At 41.0% G+C, this 23,498-nt stretch overlaps 1 protein-coding gene across 1 annotated transcript in view; it reads left to right on the top strand.

Moving 5' to 3' along the window:
• Positions 1-249: 249 nt before the first annotated feature.
• The window catches only part of rbpjb (recombination signal binding protein for immunoglobulin kappa J region b), a 46,416-nt gene continuing 23,167 nt past the window's right edge, over positions 250-23,498 (top strand). The window contains exon 1 of the mRNA XM_044021764.1: positions 250-430. Coding sequence (XP_043877699.1) covers positions 411-430 — 20 coding nt within the window. The 5' untranslated portion in view covers positions 250-410. The remainder of the gene's footprint in view (positions 431-23,498) is intronic.

The raw sequence follows: 23,498 nt of genomic DNA, 5'->3' as shown, positions 1-23,498 counted from the left end.
CTTGTATTTCCCCCTCTAAACCTATCGGAGCTGTAATTTATTACCTGGTAAACACGTGGGAATAGTATCTCAGCGCCACAAGATAAACAACTACTACACTTTGACGCAACATCTCGCGATAGGCGACGCTCCCTCTGTGCTCGCCTATTGTGAGAGTTTTCCAAGCCTCGCGTGATCTTGGAAGTTTCCCACGCCTGTTGTTGTGGCGTCTGCCCTTCTCTCTCTCTCTCTCTCTCTGTTGCTGCTACCCGCCGCCTCCCCCTTTTCTCTGTCTTCCTCGCCCACCTCCTTTCTCTCCGTCTCCCTCGTCCCCACACCTCCAGTCTGCTTCTGTTGTCTCGGCGGATTGTTGGGCTGTGGGAGAAGAAGGATATCGCGAGTATTGGAGTTTTGGTGAGAGTTTGTGGAAGATGGCGCCTGTTGTGACAGGGTGAGTCTGAGATTCAGGGGTTGGTAGTGGGGAGCGGAGTTGTGGAGAATATGAAGTTAATGCTGTGAAAATGCTAATTTTAAGCCGCTGTGCTATAGCCTGGTCACATCGCACTGTTTACACCACGGCTTTATCCCAAATAACTCGTTTGTGTGTTTGCGTGCGAGTGTTTTCCCCTCAGCACAGTTATCGTTACTTGCCTGGGCTGACTGTTGCTGCAGTGTTTGGCGAGCTAGCCCCAGCTAAACGATACTTCACCCTCGGTGGTCTCCCTTTCCCCCAGACAACGGCAAGCTGTTAGCTAGCAGGCTAACCAGGGAGCTAAACACAACCAATTTGGAAACAACTCAACATTGACACGCGGGTTTCATTTTCATTGCACAGAAAGCACTCGTACAAGCCCCCGTTCTTGTGTTTGTTGGCGAAACGTGCTCACTAGTTAGCCGGGCAACACGTTCATGAATCGGGTTCCCCGACTTAATACAGCTAGCTGTCCGATAATGGGCATCGGCTAGCGATGTCTCACTGAAACACGTTGCGGCTTTGTGGAAGAGGCAGCACTTCTTTAGCCTGTGTTTTTTAAACCCAGCCAGTTCCGCTACACACGGCGTAAATACTGAGAGCCAACACTACTACAACACAGTGAGTGAAGAGCGTGTACTGAAACAACAGTAGCTTCGCGAGTAACGTTTGCGATAGAGAGAGGGCACTGCTGGGAGTAGTATTTACTACACGAACAGATCTGCCTCTGACCTATGTAAACAGAAGGTTGATGAAAAAGCACATCGTAACACCGAGTGCATCTAAGGTTGAAAATCCGCTGTGTGCTTTATCTCCAAAACACGATTCCGATCTTCAGCCATTGATTGATTTGACACTATTTCTCTCCAAGTAATGATTCTGACTTTTCTTTGCTGTTAAAAGCATGGAATTATCCTCCTTGGTCGTCCATAATTATTAGACAACCGACAGCAAACACTAAACTCTGGTTGCATCCCTTAAATATTTGCATTTTCTTCTCTTAAAGTGTGTCGTTATAGCTGGTGCACGTTCATTAATTGTGTCTGTCTGCATTTTGTTCGTCTTAAGTGTCAGTAAAGGCTCTAAATGGGATAATTAGTCTTGAGCTATCACTGAGTCGTTTGTTGGACAGTGACTTGATTTATACTGTAATGGTCCCACATTTTTATTTACAAATAGAGTTCCAAAACATTTGGTTTAAGAAAATGTACATCCATACGAATCGGCAGCTTCTTTGCACTTGTTCAGCTACTCATCAGCTCAAATATTTAGTCAGCCAGCCATATGGCAGAGCTTCAATGCATTTTAGATATGTAGACATGGTCAAAATGACCCAGACAGGATGTGGTGAGACACAAATTTCACAACCTTCCCTGACATGGTAGGATTTGTGGATGGGACACATTTCATGATACAAGCCATCAGTACTAGTTCACTACTGTCATGCACCATGGGGAATGCCACCACAAGTTTTTAATGACAATGCTATGCATTCCAAAATGACAACGTGACAGTTATTATGATGTTCAATGTTTGCGGTGCTAACCCACTGAGGAACTGTCTCTGCTCTGGCTGGTAGTCAACATTTTGCTGTTGTGATGTTGACAAGGATATCAATGGGCGTCCAGGGCCACTGTTTACATTCTGCTTTGCATACTGATTGGGTAGACGGCTTGTTGTTGTTGTCACTTCTTGCGACTAGTGACCACTTGCACATTACTATGTATTTACTAGCTGTGCATACGTTGGTGTGGTGCCACCAAAATTAGTAAAATACTAGCTGCAAACTAGCTAGTCATTCTTAAGGCTTTAATTACTAAATCCTGAATTTAGTAGACTAAACCCCACCCAGGTTACCACATAAATGATGTAAAGGAAGAGCTACAGTCGCTCTGTATATGTGCTCGTGTTTTTTTGACACTTTTCATTTAATAACGAGGTCATATTTACATTTTACACTAAGTCAATGACTGTGGTTTCCGTATCAATCCATGCGCATCTCCTCTTGTTTGTCATTTTTTCATAAAAATGTGGAAGTGAAAGTTACATTTCAGTCACATGATTTCTAAACTTTATTGACTCAGTCTGTTTGTATTGCTTTTTTTTTTACATCATGTATGCAGTGTTCTAAAGATTTCCTTCCCTAGGTCTTTGTGTTTCTATATCGTTTTTAAGCACTAATATAGTGTGCGCGTTTCAAACCAAATAACATCTCCTTAATTTTATTACATCAGTAATGTAACTATATTATTTAGTATAAATGTATATACCTTGACTTCAGTGTGTTCAAGTGAGCTTATATTTCCTCATCTGCTTTGGTGTCGGAGAACTAAACACTGATACATTAGTTACCTTCACATCTGCTAGAAACAGACCTATTTTTCCCCTGTCCTGGCAATAATCCCCACAGACAGCTCAGTGGGTGACAGACTTTTGCTGGGCTTGTTGGAGGTGCGTGTGTGTGTTTGGAGGAAGAAGGGAGGTGGATTAGAGTGTGGTTTACTATGTATGTTCCTTTGGGGCTTTCCAGCAGACCTGAACTGATTTCAGTTGGGCTGGGGGTGTACAGGGGGAGGGGGCAGAGGAGGGAGGGAGCAAGCAAGAGGGCAGGCGGGTCAGCTCTGTGTGGCTGGCCACCTGTCCAGATGATATCTCCAGATTCACGTTTGGCTGTGTGTTTTGCAAGTGGGGAAGAGGTGGGGGGTTGGGGGGAGTTAGTATGTGGGACGATGGGGTGGGTGTGCTTGGGCCAGAGAGGTTTAGCTGAAAATTAGAGTGCCATAAGGGGTCTTTTTTTTTTTAGCTGATGGCAGGCCATGTTCATAACAACAGTTGGAGACATCTCAGAGGCTGACCACAGCCCAGTGCCCCCATGTACTGTTTAATGGTTCTGGCTTTACACAGGGAGGGGCTCCACAACCACAGACTTGTTAATGGTATTATGACCAAGCAGCACAACAGAGAGGCTGTAGTTGTATGACTTGTCTTTAAATTGTAAATGGACATTTGTAGTGATTTCCCCACCCTTCAGTCACTTGGGTCTGCAGCTTTTAGCATTTCGTATCAACCATAATTTTATATTTATGTGTTAAGTTGTTCTTCTTAACGGTTTTGGTTGTTGCTGGAATGTAGTTTATCAACAAATGATTTTTAAGTGAAGATTATCCTCATGTTTGTTTGATACATTGTTTGATAATGTAATGTAATACAGGAAGTGCAGGGTTCTACTTAGTTGTTACTTCAGTCTGACCATTTTCAGTAAACATTTGCTATATGAAGAACTGTATTTATGCATTTAGCATGCTAGCAAGCAAGAGCTTTTCAGCATGGACTGAGCTACTCTTTATTTCAAAGTTTTGAACACTCACAACATTTTTTGATGACAAGTACAATTTGGTAGTTTGATCCATTCTTTCAACATGTCAAGTATAATATTTTAAACCCTTTAATTCTTTCCATGTATTAATATTTAGTTTTAAGTGCTGCTTTATATGGTTTTACAGCTCTAAAGGAAGCTGCAAATGAAATCACAGTTGCAATAAATGTCAGAAAAAAATCACCGTTACCTATTTAACTTAAATTGTTCAGCCCTGGCTGGCAATATTAAAATTTAAGTAGCTGAGATTCACAAGTGTTCCATCCGTTTGCATTTCAAGTATTGTGTAATAAAACAGTTATTAAAATGGCTGCTGATTAGTTGCCACTCAGTTGTCTAAATGTTTTAGCTCTAAATGACCACGTCTAAATGCTGTACACCTGTATTCTAATGCACCTTTGGCAAGTGTAGCAGTATAAATTGCCACATTAACTCAAATTGACAAAATATCCAAATAATTATCCATGAAGGTGAGGTGAAAAATGTGTGTTGCTTTTGTATTTTTTCCCCCTCCACACTGCCAGAGAAACTGATTGTGATCGCTCAAAGAGCAGCACTGTTCACCTGGAATGATAAAAGCATGAATCACTTATTTCAACACTGCTTTGCCTTTGCTGTGCCCCGGAGGGACAGGATTCCATTTAGCTCAACCCTCTGTGTCCCTCTGCCAAAAAAAGGAATGATGGAGTCTTTCAGACCAAAAGCCAAGCGTCTCTGTGCTGGTGTAATGATACGACTGAGCCTTTCTTTGAGACACAAACCTTGTGTTCTTGTATTTGTTAGAAGGAACGTGTGGTTTGAGCTCTGTGGCTGTGTTGCTGCTGAACAAGTCTATGTGTTAATGTGTGTGTACGCGCGTGCATCCATTCCCCAGGGTCGTCTCTTCTTCCCCGCTTCCCTTTATGAAAGTAGAGGTTCAGAGAGAGCAGCAGATGTCAAAGCACTGACCTTTATGGTGGCAAAAGCTTAGACCAGAGTTAAAAGACATGCTGAGTTGCACCCCCACCCCCCCACAGCCCTCAAAGCAGCCGCCCCATGTCCACCCACACTTGCATACACTCTCAGTCTGCCACCTTAGCCCCAGTGCAAATTTATAGATAAATGATGGAGATGATAAAAGCTTACATGGTCCCTGTGTCACCTCAGGATCCTCTGGCCCTCGAACGCCTCCCCTACATCCATCCAGAGCTGTGAAAACCTTCAAAGTCTGCACCGTGCAGGGGTTACAAGCCAGGGGGTTGAGCTGTACAGAAGTCACGGGCAAAGTACTGCAGCGAATGTGCCACCGCCAGACATCTTTTGGGGGATTTATTCTCTTGCGTACAGTAGCCTTTTGTTTTGGAAGTTTATGCATGCCCATTACTTCACATGATTGAAATATCCCCTAAAGCTTATGGTTCCATCCAGGGTTCAGATTCAACTTGTTTGGTGGAGTGATGATGGGGCTTTTAAAGCAACACACGCCCTCGTTGACTCAGTTGTTTTCAGTATCTTGTTTCCCATTCATCTTTGTGTCCACGTGTCTCAAGGGAACAAACACAGGAGACACCCAGGGGGTTTAAAATGCATGTTTTTTTGTAATTTGCCTTGGATCAGGGCCCGCTCGACACTACTTATTTTTGTTCATCAGCTGCATGCTCAAGTGTGTAGAGTGATACCATCCTAGTATGCCCCTCTACCTTTCCTCACGTCCTGCTTATTCACAGCTAGATTTGGTTACTGAAAATCCGTGCTAATATGGCTTCAGTATCAATATGATCGGTATCTACCGGACTGGGTCACAACATGATTCAAGTCACCAAAAAAACTCCTTTCTTAAACACTGCTTTGCCGCAGTGTAGCCTCGCCCAGTTGCTTACATTTTAGATTTGATCCAGCCTAAATATGTTACAAAACTATTATTTTCTGTACAATTATTGCAACTTGGTTCTGTTTTATTTATTTTGTCAATTTGTTTGAATACATTTTAAGTTATAGATTCAAGGCAAAAATTTTCCTTGGAAATAAAAAATAGACACGTTTGAAGCACCACCTTTTCACTTCTGTTGCCAAAACACAGATAGACATGAACTGAGCTTCTGCAGTGAGTGACAGAGAAGCACGAGTCAGGCCGACGAGGATTAGGATGAAGCTTTTCACAAGTGCTTCGTAGCATTTTCAGCCAAGGAGGTGGGCAGTAACATCAGACTTTCCCCACACCTCAGGTGAGCCTGCAGCTCTTTTTGAAAGGACGACCCCAGGTCTCAATGCTGTATTGCTTTACTAGTATCATTCTGTGCAGCACTGAAATCTCACTAGGTGACACAAAAACAAAACATGACCATCTTGAGAAACACGGACAGAATAGTTTGGAGATTTTAGGTTTTAGTAACCCATTTGACAATAATCTGAATGTAAAGGACATTTTTGTATATTCTAAGGCTTTACACTACAGCTTTAATATTGTTTGTGTTGTACTAACAAAAAAGTGCACTGTTTAAGAACTGATACCGTTTTGAAAGTATCAGTTTACCACTGGTATTGGAAAAACCCAAATGATACTTAAGCCTACTCTCAGCAATCCGCTCTTTTTATTGATAATGTGACTGAGTGACTCTTTTCATGTAGCTTGGAGGAGGGGGTTGTATTACCTAATTTCTCAAAGCCTGGGGCCTGATTAGAGGGTTAGATATCACACACAAGAGCCCCAACAAGGGGCCATTTATTTACTTGTTCAAGGCTTGAAATGCATTCAGGCCATACTGTTTTTAATCTCTTGCTTTTCCTGAAAAAAAATTGCCTGCTGTTTTCCTCAAAGGGGATGGGACGGAACATTCTGATGAAAATCTAACGCCAGTGTGGTTTTAAAAACAGCCTTGGCGTCATGTTTGATAGAGGCCCAAGTCCTCTTGGTGTTGTTGTTGGCGTCGGCTGAACTGCTTAGCTAAGACAGACAAGCGGACCAGAGAGACTGAAACCTAGCACAAGGCAAATGTGACAGACAGTGGAAGCACGTCCCTCTCCACAGGCTCTTGTTTTGCATTTGCTTGTCATCTTTCTTGCATTCCCTCAGCATTTCCTCTGTCTGAACATTGCCTCTTCCCTCCCCTGTTCTTTTACTCTTTGTAAAGATTACATCTTTGCCAAGGGAACGGTCATTTCTACTGTGTCAGCAGTTTCTGCTCCCACTGTCCCTTCACATTCAGGATGTTTCATTCAGAAAACACAAGCTGATTCCCCCCTGTCTGACTCCTGTTTGCTTTCATTCAAGTTCAGTGAACAAACTCTTACATACCACTGATGTTAGAGCAGCTGAAATCAAGAGGGAAAAATGTTGAGAAAAGAGCACTGTTGACACAAGTGTGTTTGTTCCACTCTCCCCTTTTGTTTTTCCTTATGATTGTTCATTTGTTTCTCCTCAGGGATGGCAGAAGGGATCTGTATTTAGAAGTTGTCCTTTTTGAAAACAGGAGGCTCATACCAGGCCTCTGATATACTGCAAGCAAACAAAACTACAATATTCTGCTTGGATCTTTCAGGAGAATCCACCAGAGAGCCACACTCGTGAGAAAAGCACTATTTTCTCATGATATTGGCCCAGAAAAATTGCAGTTGTTATTCTCAGATGTGGTGTTGAGGGCTCTGAAGCATTGTTTGTCTCGCTCTGTCTCTCCTTCGACAACCACACACAGTCTGTTCATCCATTCAGAGGAAGGTTACAAATATACACAGGATCTCCCGTGTTGGGAAAGCCCCTAACAACACCACCTCCCATGGCTGTAAGCAACTGCCACTATTACTGTAGTTGATAAGCAGGGAGTGGCAAGCGGTGAGCCAGCAGTAACCCATTCCTGAAAGAATTGTTGGTGCATCTTTGGGAGTGTTAATGAAGGACTCTGCAACAGAGCAGTATATGAACCCCACCTCTTCAGACAAATGGGTCATGACTGTGCTGCTGACTGATCCTTGCTAGCTATGTCATTGAAGGTTAAAATCAGACATTTTCTCCTAGCCTTGCTGTGTATGATATTTAGTAGGGATGAGCCAACTCAAGCTTTGGTTTCAGTGTCAGTCAGGTACTAGCCTAGATACTGCAATTGTGTGAAGGCTGCATATGTCAAATATGTTATTGACAGCCAAGTTCTTTACACGAAGAGAAAGACAGTAACAAACAGATCATATAAAATTGGTATGAAATAGTATCAGTAATCTGTACAGAACATTGTTATTGATTCCAGCCCTACTCCAGGGACACCTGCTGGTGTTTACCCAGACCCAAGTGCCATCACCCCTGGTGACACAGGTTGCCCAACCCCTTACTCCAAGAGAGAGCAGGAAGAGAGAGCAAGAGAGAGAAGGAACACAAAGGGCACAAGAAGGAGTTATCAAGTGTCAGGAGGGATATTCAAGGAAAGGAACATAAATTGCGGCTGGGATTCCAGGAAAGGCAAACTAACTGTTATCTTCAAATGTTTCTCTGCATTGTCTGCTTGTTTAACTAAGGCTGCCGCAGAGTTTGAGTAAAGAATCTGCCTGGTGGCATTCCTGTGGCTGTTGACGTCAGGAGGTTTTGGCCTTTGCTTAGAATCACAATGAAGTAATAGACGAGTGTGTCATTGTGTGGAACAGTTTATTGATTGCGGTTAAGCAAACAATGCTTTTTTTCCCCCCCCCTCTTAAAGAAAGGGTTGTTCGTGTTGTGGCCGATCGTCTTGCACTTGTGGCCGCAGTTTGATGTTCTCTGCTGTTGCCATCACTTTGGACACACTGCCGAAGAATGTACATGAGGTTTCTCATGAGCTCATGGAAGAAAGCTTACTTGGCATTTAATATCTAATCGTTTATCCAAAACAACTCACCAGCAATGTGTCTTTATCACCCTATGGGGGTTTTCAGGATTGAACCTCAGCCTTTCAAAGCATCTGATAGACAAATTAGTCAATTTGCCAGCATTCAAATTGTGTTCACAATTCACAACTGCTTGTGTGGCTAAGGTTTAGGAAGTCACCTCTTGCCTCTCGCCTCGACTATTTTGGAAAGATAGCTTGTTTTTGACAAGGAACAAGTTGCAGGAACAGCTCCCCATCCCTAATGATTGTGATAAAAACACTGAAACCAGGCAACATTTCTTTGCCTGGTTTCAGTCATTGCCAAACTGCAAACACACTCAAGAGTACCGCTGTCTTTTACATTTGGTTTGGTTTGTTGAGGATCATCTCACAGCATGTGAAATAAAGGTCATGTTTCACATTTGCTTGATTTGACAGATGTGTACCTTACAAGAAAGTACGTGTGTGTATGTAGTGAATCTAATTTTGGGGTAGTTGGTAGTATTATTATTGCTTCTTAAGATTATATTTTTCTTTTATACTTTATCTTTCATTGTTAGTACTTACTCAGTTACTTGAGAAAGTAATTTTTTGGTAAATATCAACAATGAAAATTTTGCCTACATTTTTCTGGTGAGAGCTCATTTTACATATTATTCCACAAATTGATCGACTCCAGTTCACTCCCACTTGTCCCTTAGGGCCCGTAAGCTTTTTATCCACATGGAACCAGCGTTTTGGGAGTCCTAAAACAGTTTTTTGGTGCCTGAGTGAAAAAATACCAAAACACCATGCTTGTATTTTCATGTATACAACCAATATGCAACTTTGGGAAAACAGTGAGGTCATAGCCCCTCCTCTCTTGCCCTGCATCCGCTGTTGCCATATTTGTTGTCACTGCCGTTGTGTTCTTCTTGTGTTTGGATTTTGTGTATGCTCCATGCCATCTTCTCTGTTTTTGGTGTATTTCTCTGGTAGTGTCACATACATGCCTGCATATATACTGCTACAGGTAATAAGAGGTAAAGTTCTGTTTCTGGGTAGATAACACCATAGATTATAGCTGGCCACAATTTAATATATCCTGCCCTAGTCTCTTAATTATCCAAAAAGCAGCAAAGGAACGCAATCCAGACTAAAACTCATGTCACCGCAAAAAGGCTCAGGGGCGCCAGCTACCAGGTTAGCCATCTGTCACCCCAACCAGAGACTATTCAACATTTTTTATAGCATTAATGATCCCCGCTTTGCGTCACTGCCTTATTATAGACTTTTTTCCAGCTCTATCCATCAGGTTCTTAGTGTCCTCTGCAGAAAGAGAGACAGACTTCAGCATTAACCATTGTTTAGTTCTTTCAGTTCAAAGTCGTAATAAAAGCATGCAGCACATTTTAATAACCCTGTGCACTGCCAAATCATATTGCTGTGCTTGTGCCAGGAATTGATCTTGACACCCAGCAGTCAAATTGTCAATTTAGATACCAAAAAAGCAAGATAAGCGAACTGCTGCAAGCAGCTACACAAGCCATAGCATTTAAGTAGGACTTTGCAAGACTTTTTTCTTTTCAAATTTCAAGACGGAGAAGGTTGTCACTTTGGCTTGTGGTCAGAACTGTGTTTGAGCAGCGTTGTCTGCACTCAGGCTAACACAGCACCACTAACCACTACCTGCTCCTTAACTGACAGACTGTGCTGTGCTTGAGCACAATGCTTCACTATTGTTGCTGTAGTCCATGTCGACTTTTCACGATCCTTCCCCGTGGATTCCATTTCGTTCCAGCATCGAGTCATCGGCTCAGCAGAGTGAGAAGGGAGCAAGGCAGTGTGGTTCATTCAGGGTTCAAGGCTCCCTTGCCTCACCCCCTCTCAATCTCTTTCCTGACAGTTTCCCCCGAGCACCTGACCTGCCTCAACCCCAATCCCCAGCCGTTTTTTGCTGGTCTTTGGCAACAGTCACACTTGTCACTTCACTGCAGTTTTTTTTTTGGTCACCAGTGTCTAATTTTGGAAGATTACAATGCTGCATGTCTTTGCGCTTAGCCTGAAAATGTGTCTTGTGTGTCTCATGTGGCAACGAAAACCTAAAACTGCCCACACTGCACTGCACTTGAATTGTTTTTTATACTGCTACTTATATGCGAGTAAAGCAGATTTGCAAATCCTTCAGACTCTTTGATTTAGGATGCTTGTTGTTTCCACCAGGTAATTTTATTTTGACTTTGTGTTAAAAGTGAATGCTGTTGTGGTTGGATTTTTGACCTGATTATATGTTTTCTGATCCTATATAAACTTCCATTCCACTTCCATTTTTGTATGCTGACATGTTCTAACTGCATTCTGGAATGTTCATACTGTAAAACCATGTTGTTGTTGTTGTTATGTTTAGGGGTTCTGTTTTCTAGCAGCAATAATATTTTACTTGAATTAAAATACGATAATGAAAGAGAGTTGGTTGCAGGTGATTATGGAGACATTTTTGCGGGCATGTGCACACCAATGGCTATATTTGGCATCTCATCTGGTTTGAGAAGGTGATATTTTGTAGTCTCTCTCTCCCTCACCTGTCTCAGGTGTGATAATGTGGTGCTGCACATCTCTCAACCGTTTCCTCCATTGTGTTTCTGCTTAAAGAGAGAACAGCAAGCCCGCTCATGCATTTTTCCCCACAATGTTTGTCCTTCACCAGCTTTATTTTTTCCATTCATGATCCAGAGCTCAAACTTTAGTAGGCAATGGAGGAAAGGATCTAACCCTATGTTAAGTGAAACCACGCTCTCTATTGATTTTTTTGTGGAATTGAGACACATCAGTTCAGGGATGACCTCTATGTAGATCTAGGTGTAAGACTATCTAAATTTAGGGAACACCATGTTAACCGTGGACTGAACGGAGCCAGGTGGCAGGCAGTATAGACAAAAGAGTCATAGATGTGGGATTCTCAAAAGAGACTTCATCAAACGTTAAGGGACAGGATGTTAATGATTAACCATTCGTCAATTAATTGCCATTAGGAATGTTTAATAAATCAATGAAAAATCTGTTGAGTGGCAGAATGCAAACGCACTAGGTTAGTTTATCCAAGTTAGGTCATGTCTGTATCACACGTAGTGTTGTGACGTTAACTTACTGAAATTTAATTTCTCAAGGTCAGACTAAGATGCCCAGATGATGCTGTTTCGGAGTCGATTACTATTGCATGTATGTGTTCAAAAGGATCCAGACAGGCATGTGCACATTCCACTGTTCCTGCCCTCAAGCTTTGACCCCAAAATAATAGAAGACAATAACAGCAACAATAATGTGGCAAAATCCAGGCCGGTACTTTTCAGAGATTATGCAGTACCAGTTCAAAGAATTAAGTATTTTAAAGTTAATGGATGGGTGGAAGGCTCTGAATGGCACTCGACATACTACCATCCAGCCATAAACCAGAGGAAAATGTCTAATACAAGCTGAAACAAGGGCATCTTGCCACCTAGCATAGGTGGCAAGATGTAGACCAGTTAAACAGTGTAGACTTAACTGTGCATGGAAGTGTACTGAATATTTTATTTGGCTCATGTAACTTATGTGCTGCTAATGTACAATTTTTTTAAATTTGAACTAAAATCGATTCACAGACTGTTGTTTATTAACTACGAGTGTATGTATTCATATCATATGCCAAAAAGTAATGGATTATGTACTTTCTCTGTATGCTCCAGCCTCCACACCAGATTACACACGTTAATACACATACAGTTGTGTGCAAGTGTGAGTGCGTCTGGATGTCTTATTGATTGTGTGCCAAGCCAAGACCAGTTTTAAAAAGTCTGTCCAGAGCGCTCCATATGGAGCATTGATGTCGGAGAGTGCGGTCAAGAGGGAGAGAGAGACGGAGGGAAGGAAAATGAGAGAGGGAAAGAGGGAGAGAGAGAAAACGGAGAAGCCTTTTCTTTGGCTTTTCTGCCTCTGTCATTAAGCTCTCCCATGTCAAAGACAGATGGAGCTGGTGCCTTGTGTGTTAGCGTGCGTGTGTATGCAGGCACTTGCAAGTGCAGACTGATGTGATCCACCCAACTTTACACACACACACACTCACACACACACACACCACCGAGCCCTGCCCTTGATTCTGCCCCCAGTGGGGCGTCTCAGAGCAGCTACCAGACCTGCCATCTGCAGTCAGTCAGCCTTGAGGGTCGGACAGCTCATCAAGAGTCAGTTCTCCTCATCCGTGCTTGTATCTACTCATGCAACATTTAACTTTTATTTCTAATAAAATATCTTTCTTTTTTTTTCTTTTGGCTCTTTGTGATTCGGATCACACACCACCCTGCATTATTTTGTTTCACCTCTCTCTTTTCTTGCAGTGTAATTTATCTGGCTGGTGGCCATACAGGGTGGATTAATGTGAGGGGAAAATGATAGGAAGTAGATTTAGAGGAAATGTTCTTCCTACACTAATGCAGTAACTCATTTTTTTTCTGTGGCTTTGCGCAACAACCTCAAAATGAGAGATATTTGAAGGTTTTGTCACTCATGGAGTCAAATGAGGTAAAGTCCACCCATAATAATTACTATTTCCAGAGCCTCTTTTTACATTATGGTTGAAAACACAAACCAGGGTAGAATGTAAATAATCAGCTTAATAATATCACTACCTGCTTTTGTGCCACTGAAGGCGCATTGGATGTCTGGGGTTGGTTTATGATCTTTTTTAATCACAAATGTCTTAAATCTGGAATTACAGGTATGTGTATTTTGGGCTGCAATTGCTGATTGTTGTCAGTATTTGATTGTTTTCTCAATCATTTGAGACTTTTTGTTTGAGTCAGAGCATGTCATAAAATTGTGTAAAATATCAATATAAAATTGCAATGTCCTTGAAGGTTTTGTTTTAGATTCAGTTTATTGTCATAGAAGCCAAACCACTGAAAACATTCACATTCAAAGGTCCAGTAATTATAAACTTATACGTAGTATATTCCATTTTGGCCATTTCTCCCCAATGTTACACACTGAACCTGACATCAGAAAACATGTTTGTATTCTTCAAAAACACTTGCACTGATTTATAAATCATTAACATACTAGGCAATTTATTTAGTATTCAATTACTAATTGATTAATGGTTGCAAATCTAGCGTTTTTGTAGGTTAAGCAGAGGGAGTGGAGTGAGTGTGCCCTCAACACTTTAAACTGGCTGCTGCGATTGTTGGCATGTGCCAAGCATCTCGAGCCACTCTGTTTTTGTGGCCACTGTCTTGGAGATTCCTCTCACCCCAATTAAGTCTTTGTCATTGTCCTTCTTGCCACCAACCCCCACTTTGAAATGCTTGTCCAAGGTTGACTTGTGTGTGACACCCTTGCTGAGGCCACACACAGCATGATACCGCGCTACCAGGGGAAGCAAGTGTGTATTAGACAATTTCAAGGCTGATGCCTGTGCTTGATGTGTGTTGTTGCTGCATAACAGTGAGTGTTGGGGCTGTGACATCAGTATGCAGGTATTTTTCAATAGGCTGCCAGGGCTAATGTAGCCAGCAGGCTCAAATTTCCAAATTTCTCTCACTTCGCCTGAAGTCCCCTCCACACACAAACACATTCACTTGCTTGGTGAGACATGTTATTTCCACCCATTTCTCTCTGTCTGGTCTTGACGGCTTTGAAAACACGTCACCCAGAGGTAACTAAGAAGCAGCGCAGTGTCTCGATCTGTTTTTGTCTTTCGTGCTGATTTTTGGCAGGACTTCACTGAGTTAGGCTTGAAGGCTTGTTGGTACTGCTCAAACTTCTTTTTTAAGCCCCTTAACTTGTTTGCTTGACGACGATGGACTATCATTTTGCAATCCTTATTGTGTCTGGCATATATCACTAAGCTTGTTGACAAATGTTAATTATTATGTATACAATGGATGGTTGTCAGTTGCCTCTTGCCTTCATACTTCAACATGAACCTCAGGCATTTGACAGATGAAAAAAAATCAGCTCCGCAACTAACGATGAATCTCATAAATGAGCCCCCTCCCATCAAACTGGATGTGAGAAGCGATCAAAGTCAAGCATCTTTTGAATATTCACCATGTCAATGTGATTTCCACATTAGTATTACCTCACATGGTGCCACTCTATACTCTTATGCAAGTATGACTGTTTAGTTTAAAGAATTGCTTTCAACGTCTATGTGTACTATTAGAAATAATAGAAATAATTTTAATTGATAGTAGCCCTGTGTCAGATTAATTTCCCAATGTAACTGTACAGGACTACATTGTTTTCAGCTATAGTAAAGGCAGGATTGGTGTATTTATTGTCACCATGATGGCCCATGGCTATAAAGGCCAGTAGAAGCTGTGAGGAAGCATGATGTTGATAATAAGGTGTACAGCCACTCCAAGGAGTTGTGATATTTGCTATCAGCCCTCAGGCTGGGAAACTAGACACCATTTTATAGGCCTAATCCCTTATCCGCCTCTCCCCTTTTCATCACACTTCTGTGTTTGTGTGTGTCCACACACATTCAGTACTTTGGTTTCATATTCAGAGTGTGTGTCTCAGAGTGCAGATGACCCACCCTGGATGACAGATGTGTGAAAAACAGGTTAATTACATGCAGACCACTCCTAGCAGATTTTATTTTAGGTTATCACAAGTATATTTTAAGTACATTATAAATTAAAGACTCTGCTTTGTGTGGTAATTATAATAATGAAGAAGATGCCGCCTTCCACTTCATAATTTTACATCAGCAGTAGGAATGTGCAGATACGAATACAGCTGCCACTAACAATTATTTTCATAATCGATTCATCTGTCAGCTATAGTCTTGATTAATTGATTAGATGTTTGGTCCAAAATATGTCAGAACATGGTGAAAAATGTTGATTGGTGTTTCCCTAGGTGGTAAGCTTAGTAGTTTTCTCAATAAACCAGAGTAATTTATAAGATGTAAAAAGACTGTGCTGGACTTATATCGGTGTGAATATTCTCAAGATTGTGATAGCAGTCTGGTATAGGACACAAAAAAGTGGCATTAAGCCAACTGTAATTGTCTACTTTATGGGACCAGAATATTTGATTACATTTCAAACACGACTGGGACTGATATTGGTATTGTTTGATTCTCCAGGCTGTGCAACAGGTATTAGTCCCAAAAAAAAGTAGTACGGAGCCGTTCCTAATCAGCAGCCGTAGGCAGAGCTGGCAGATGGCAGATATTGTGCATCTGCATAGAAAAGCTTGTGATTATATTGACGATTTCTCAGTCAATATGGAAATGAATTTGTTTATGACAATTTTGCGACCACCCTTGTCTCACTCTGCATCTAAAACAAAGTCTGTTTTTATTTTTTGTGACAAACAGAAAATGTGGACTAACTTCAGACCTCTTTGACCCGTCTTTGTGTGGCAGTATAATCCGTTTCAGGCCACATGCAAGCATTAACACGCTGCCTGCCAGTTGACCTTGGAGGTCACCCCCTAACCCTTGACCTTGAGCATATGAATGATGGCGTCTGGCGTTTGTGTGTTGTGTTTCAGGCCCTGGGGAATCACCAGCCTTACAAAAGATGGATGTACGTGTGTCCATATTTGTTTGTCGATCGAAAACCTATAGACAAAACATGAACATGCACAGACAATGGTGTCAGTTCAGTCTTTTCCAGTAGAGCCTGTTGTGGATAAGGAATTTGCACTGTGCTGTGTTACTGCCATAGCCACAGTAGTTAAAATTGCAAAAATTACAAAATCTTAGTTGTAAACACAGCACAAGGCCAGTTTAAGATCAAGTGACGCAGCAAATCGACCTGTCACACACCGTGGCACTTACTACAATAGTCTCCTTCCTACCACAGTGTTTCATTTTTGTGATTAACATTTCCAGCAGGGCTTCGTAATTAATCGCGAAATAATCAAAACTGCAATTTAACTAGGAGCAATATCCAATTCAAAAGAGACAGCAATTGTTTGATGGAGAAGTGCTGCAGGAATTCCCAGAATTTATGTTATTCAGATGAGAAAATATGTTTTTGCAACAAAGTCATGGAAATTACAGATGAAATGCAAAAATGAACAGTTTGACCAATAAGGAATTATATTGCAATTGCAATACCTGTCAGAAATAATCAAAATACTATTATTTTGTCCATGGTGTGCAGCTCTAAATTTCCAGTGAGCTCTGTACGTTTTTAAATTGACTCTGTTTCAATTTACTCTTTCATTCTTAGTGTTAGATTGTCATCAGGCTTTCACAAGCATTTCCTGTTTCCTCGTCTATTTTGTAATCTAATATAGGCTGTGTTTCGCAAACAGGTATATGTTAATGCAAACACCCAGGATGTTCATTTATAAGTAACTCATTCCTGAGCAACACAGTTACTACATTGTCCAATCTGATGCCTTATTTACCCCCACTGGCTCACTTGGTCTTTAGATCAGTTTTACTGGCCCCTTGTCTATTTTCGTTGGCCCTTCAGGCACAAAAATTGCAATATAACTCCATTATAGGGGCTCTATTTTGCAACACTTGTCGTAAAAACCATTCCCTCACAATATGACGTTAGAAAAATATTTACTTTCAAATGGTGCAGTACATTACATTAATGGATCTATTCGTATTTTCTGTTTAGACAAGTCTGATTTATCCCACCAGAGTTTCTAAATGAACCACCACAAAACACTTTGTCATGACGTATGTTTTTGCTGTGAATGCTCTCGTTTAAATGCTGTAAGTCGTGAAGGTTTTGATCGGTCTACGTCACCTCAAAGAGCAACCATTTTAATGCACTTCACAAATTTCTTATTCATATTCATATAGCCTATGTTGCAGTCTGTCAGAGCAGAAGCATCTGTGCCTTCTTGTGCGCTTTGCCTCTGAAAAAGGGCAACAAGGTCTGAAGTGTTTGCTGATGCTCCAGTGGCTCTCTATTCCTGAGTGCAGACATAATTTCCTGCTTTATTTCTCAGTTCCCTTCGAAAAGGAATGGTTCCTGTAGATGTTTAACTATGGCATACTGTAGCTCTATATCTTTTTTTAGATGCTCCCACTAAATGTTTTTAATGTAAAAGCTGATGAGTCTTTGCTGGCCTGCTGTTCCTTTATTAATAATCAACAGACTGATTAAATAATATCCATCCAGTGCAGATTATTTCAAAATGATATAAAAAATTATTATTTATCAGTAGGCCAGTAAATTTTGTTCTCAAGAAACTTGATGAATTTTCATTAAGCAGTTTTTTTATTTAATAATATTAAAGTGTTATATTTGATCAGATTGATGAGAAAAGAAAACAAATATGTGGGCCAAAAAAAGTTGCATCAGTTATTGGCCATAGAAAAACCCAAAATAAGTCGACCTGTAGTTTGATGTATCACACATCGTGACAACCAGTGCAGAAAGCAAACGTGAGTTTCTGCACTTGAGAGCATGTGTGTGTTTTCAGCCTGGCGTGTAACGCTGAGAACATGTCAGGGTGTCTGTTTTGGTGTGTCTTCTGAGACTTCAGGTGTTGATGGGTGTTTCTTTTCCCCTTCCCACAGCACTGTTTGCACTGTCACTCACAGCTGTCTAACACATAACTGTATGAATGACAGCCCGGGTTCACAATCCCTCAGTCAAGTCTCCATGTTGCTTTTGCATGTGTTGACGTGCCTTAACAGTGTTTGTGTGTTAGCGCGTTAGAATAGGTGGGTGGTCGATGATCTATACATAGCAACCGGCACCTCCCTCTCTTGTCACCTATACCAGTCATGTGTCATACAACATGTCAGAGAAGGAAGTGAGAACCTACTCTGTTCCCCAATGTGCTCCATGCAGAGGTTGGATTTATTCACTTACCACCGTGTCACTGCATTGTACACGCAGTCACACAGTATTTACCTTGAACACAGAAGTGATGTATGGATGAAACTGCGATTCAAATCCACATTTAATGGTCCATAAATATTTATTCCTGGGGCATGGATTGAGTTAAAGTATAAATGCGTACATTTTATATTACTGCCGCTGGAGCAATGTGTGAGATTAAACTGGAGCTTTCTTTTATTTATGGTATTTATTTTTATTTTAATCTGAATGTTTTCTGGTTTCTGTGCCCCATATAACAGAGAAATAATGGAAAAAACGGATTCATTTTTGTTTGTGGACTAAACTAACGAGTACTTGATTAATTGAGAAAATAATCGACAGGTTAATCGATTATGAACATAATCGTTAGTTGCAACTGAATATTAAAGGCTGTACTATATATAATTATATGCCTGTTTTAATTTCCTCAAGCTTACATGTCACATTGTTGCTTGTCAAAATAGTTCATGCGATCATCTTTTAAATGAAGGAAAAACTTTATGTGAGAGGAAACAGTGAATGGACTAAAATCCGAGTTAGTGTGCAGATCAGTCTGTAATACTCATGAAAAAAGTGCTCCATTACCACTGAATGCTACAAGCAATGCGAAGCAGCTGGCTGAAATCCTGCAATCAAACAGAGACATAAGGTGTAAATGTGATGCTGTAAGGATGTTAATCACTCCAAATTAACTGAAGGTAACAAGCTTCTTCACCCAGTTCACTTTCTGGATGCTGGAATATCTGTGCCTCATCCTCGTCCAGATTTGACAGAGTTTTTTTTATTTTTCCCCCAAGACACGATGCTGACTTTGACTCGAGTATTTTGTGGTTGTGTATGCGTCTGTGTGTTCTGTGAAACAGGCCTGAGGGGAGGTTTGGTGTGGAGTTTCACTCTGTCTTCGAGTCGTATCTGCTGCTGGTTAGAGGTGTTGGGTTTTAATTAGCTACCACAAAAATATGTGGTGTATCTGTCACCCTCTGGCTGCTCTTGTGTTCAGCCTCTGAGAAATTAAAGTGCCAGTATGATGTCAATGTGTGTCTGCAAAGCTGCAAAAGTAATAGAAATTTCATTTGGCGGTTAAAGTAAGGAGGCAAATTTAATTAAATAAACATACTGAAAAACCATGTTAAAAATATATTGGGCTTTATTGCTAAGAATTTGTAGCCATGCTTTTTATTTCTAAGTCCACTCTGGTACATCTATATACAGTAGTCTACTGAAACATATGAATCTCTCTCTATATATATACATACATATATATATATATATTTCAGTCATAACATTTATTGGTCACTTACTAACAATAACATTATCAACATTTTATTTTCCCCCCCGAATATTGTTGTTGGCAGGACAGAGCAGGTTTTATCAATTTTCCCATGGCTCTCAAGCTACAGTTCTGTTCCAAACCGCACTGAGAACAGTTCTGCTGGTGCATGTCATCCACTGTTACAAAGGTTGCATCAGAATCAAGCTCTTTTACACTGTGAAGTATGTTTCCTGCCCTGCGAGTTAAGGAATAACAAACAGGGGAGCCCTCTTCTTCGTCCTCTTTAACTGAAAACTTGCGACCAGTCGGTAACACACACTCAGCAGTGATCCTCGCTCTGTCGGTCACAAGGCAGTCAGAGCTGTAAGAGGCTCTTCTGCCAGCTGCAGCCCATAAAATTAATTGGTGAAGAAACACAGATTTAAAAATACAACACTAATAAAACACATTTAGCTGTATTTGTACACTTGAATTTATCCAATTAAAAGATGTATACATGATATCCGTACGTCTACAAAGCCTTGAACTCCTGTCTTGTGTTTTTTTTTTGGGATAAATGTGACTACAGCTGTAGGTAATAGTCCTCAAAGGCATAAAGAAACAAAGTTAACGCTTTCATAAAAGCACTACAGTCCTAATCGAGACGTTAATTTTAGGAGTCGTACATGAGAACACAAATGTCAGACTCAAACTCTACCCTGCAGAATATGTGTAATGTGAGAATAGAGCTGTTTAGAGCAAGTGAGTGGTCACGATGAAGACCACCAACTAAACCAGATTATCTATTTGTATTAAAAGTATTTCCAATAGGCGAACATGTGTATGAAGTGGATAATCCTGGTACACATGTGAGAGTGGAACTCTGGACATTGTCTTCAGTTTATGCGACACGTCGTTCCTCAAATGTCCTGCTTTTTTGGCTCAGAAATTTGCTTGCTGTATTTAACTAATATTCATCATTACAGCTCTTTTTGGAACATTTCATCACTGATCTTCAACAAAGCTGCAAAAGGAATAGAAGTTGTATTTTTGGAGGGAAAAAAATTAATCATACGTTATCCGAATCATGCGAATCCTCCTAAACTTGTTCTCGTTTGTGTGCAGACCCTTGAATTATTTCTGGATGATTTAAGGCATCACAGTGGGTGATGTTGTGTAGGTGAAAAAATACCATTGGGCAGAACAACCACTGGCAATGGAAATTGTGTTAATCACCCTTTGATAGCTCGTTCACAAATCCCAGATATACTTGCAAATTCTAGCGTGAAATAGGCTTAAGTAATAGCTTGCAGTCCGGGCCACCCTGCTTTTGTATTGACCAAATAGCACATCATCATGAGTGTCTTTCAATGACGTTGAAACAAAAGTGTGAGTGTTGGGGATTGATCGACTGAGGCTCTACACTGCAGCCACTATCTGTAAGCCAACACTGACGTCACACTTACTTCCCAGTGAAAGCACAGTCAGGACATCCTCTCTCACACTGCACACATGTAAATGGCACAACTTTCCTGTCTTGTACCAGTCCATTGGCCTTGGCACACTTTTAATGGTTACACACCATTAGTCAATGTGCCAGGGTAAGCTAACAGCACATAGGCTTAGCAGTTTAATGGGCCTATCAGGTTCCTAATAGAAGATTGCCAAAGTAGGGAAAAAAAGCCTCATTACAGGGTTCATAAACAGACCTTGAAGGATTGAGGAAAGTAAAGGAAATTTGTTTGATAGTTTATACGTCGGAAAAGCAGATTGGCCCGGCACACGCTTGGATTTGTGGACCAGGAGGTGGTTCTCAGTTTGTTTAAACTGTCATTCTCCAGAGAACATGGAGCATTAAATGAATGTCTATGTTCTGTAAGAACAATGCAGCAATTGTGGTTTGGGCCACAGATTTGGGTTTTTAAAATGACAATTAAAGTTTCCAGCAGATATTCATTCTCTTTAAGGCATCTGAACGAAATGACTATTAAAAAAACTCTCATGAAAAACCCCAACTAATATTAAAAGATGCTGGAGAAGCGTGTGCTTTAAACACAGCTAGAAGCTTTTCTTCATTTCAAATAATTGCATTTTAAAATGCTTAATAAACAAGATCATGGATGGAAAACACTGCTTCCTCATATTCTCTTTTTATGGGTTCTGTGGCTAAAACTCATTTTACGTCATGTAGTTTTGAGATAAGTCAGAATTTGTAATTGTTACCATGATAAATCATGTTTCCACTTGTGTCATGCTCCTTTTAGTAATATGTTGGATCACACACTGCTCAAGCTTTAAATGTAATTTCTTTTCCCCTTTGTACATAACTGCATTGACATAAAGACCTGTTGTGAGGTTAATGAACCTTTAACCCCTCTTGCAATCTGTTGTTTTGTAGCGAGCTGGATTTCTCGCCGCGGTGTTTCTCTCCCTCATTGTGTTCAGTGGAATAAGTGATAGTAGGCAGGAGGTGTGGAGGAGGAGAAGGAAGGAAGGAGTGAGGGAAGGGAGAGTAGTCCTCGCGGACAGAGAGCAAATCAGACGAAATGTCTCTTCACACACAGCTTCCTTTTCCTCTGCTGACCCGCTGACCTGCACTCAGTCTGTCTGTGTTTGCATGAGAGGCCAACGCAAGGTCACAGTCGAGTAAGGTAGTTTTACTGATGTTGGGATTTGGTGTTGTAATGCAGGTCATGGGGCACCGTGTGATAGGCGCTAGGCAAAACTTAGTTTTTTTTACTAAAGTATTCACAAATAGTTTATATTTCTGTGACCTATTCCCACTGTAGGCTATGGGTTGTTCATGTTTTTGAATGCAACCAAATTAAGGCTGTCATGTTTTATCCCAAATTCATGTCTGTGTGAACTTGGGAGAAGATTCAAACTTTGAGTTCAAGATAAACAGACTTAGCTCTAAGCGCAGTGTAACCTCAGGTCCATTTTGAACACCCTCTTGGCCCGAAGATGAGACGGTGACGTTATGTTTCTCAGAAGTGGGGTTAACGTCTTCACCTCAAATGTGGTTGTGACACAAATGAGCCAAACTGTCCTCCCCAGCCGAGAATGACGACACCGGAGCTTCTTAAAAACAATGCGTGGGAATAGTTTGGCATGTTAGTAACATGCAAATCTGTGTACTCACCTTTAAATGTTTGCTCCATCTGAGTGAGGGCGTATATTTAATAATAATGATAATAATAATTTTATTTATATAGCGCTTTTCATAAACTCAAAGGCGCCTTACATTAAAAGCACAAGAATGAAAAATTAAAGACCATTAAATGTTAAAAGCAATTATAGTGTCTTCAAAGGAATAGTGGTGATTTTTTGTGGACCAAATTTAAAAACTTGTGACCTTGAATTGTCCTGAACTTGGCTGTGGTGGTGGTTGCACTTGACTGTAGCCCAGCCTACCTCAGAACCTGCTCATGCAGCAGGCGACGTGCCTCTCTTTCAACTTTGCATCTACCTCTCGTGGTTTCCTGTGTTTGGTCGTGTTTTTTGTTGGTGTTTGTGCCTCGAGTGATCGCGCTACGACGAGGTGATCAGAAACACGGACTGTGGTTTTTCACAGAAATTGGCGCCTCTTGTGCACTGTCTGACAAAAAGCACTGACGTTTGCATACTCGCCATTTTTACATCACTGTTTTTGTGCGATGAATGTTTCAGAAATTTGAAACGTTTCTTTTGTAGACACGTGCCATCTCCCCTGCTATCACTTACCTTTCCTGTCTGAACAACTGCCAGTAAATATTTGCACTTCTCTGCTTAGGACTAATTCTTC

This window comes from Solea senegalensis, linkage group LG3 (genome assembly GCF_019176455.1).
Source record: "Solea senegalensis isolate Sse05_10M linkage group LG3, IFAPA_SoseM_1, whole genome shotgun sequence".
In the NCBI taxonomy this organism is placed as follows: domain Eukaryota; kingdom Metazoa; phylum Chordata; class Actinopteri; order Pleuronectiformes; family Soleidae; genus Solea; species Solea senegalensis.
This window is presented reverse-complemented; position numbering and strand designations above follow the sequence as displayed.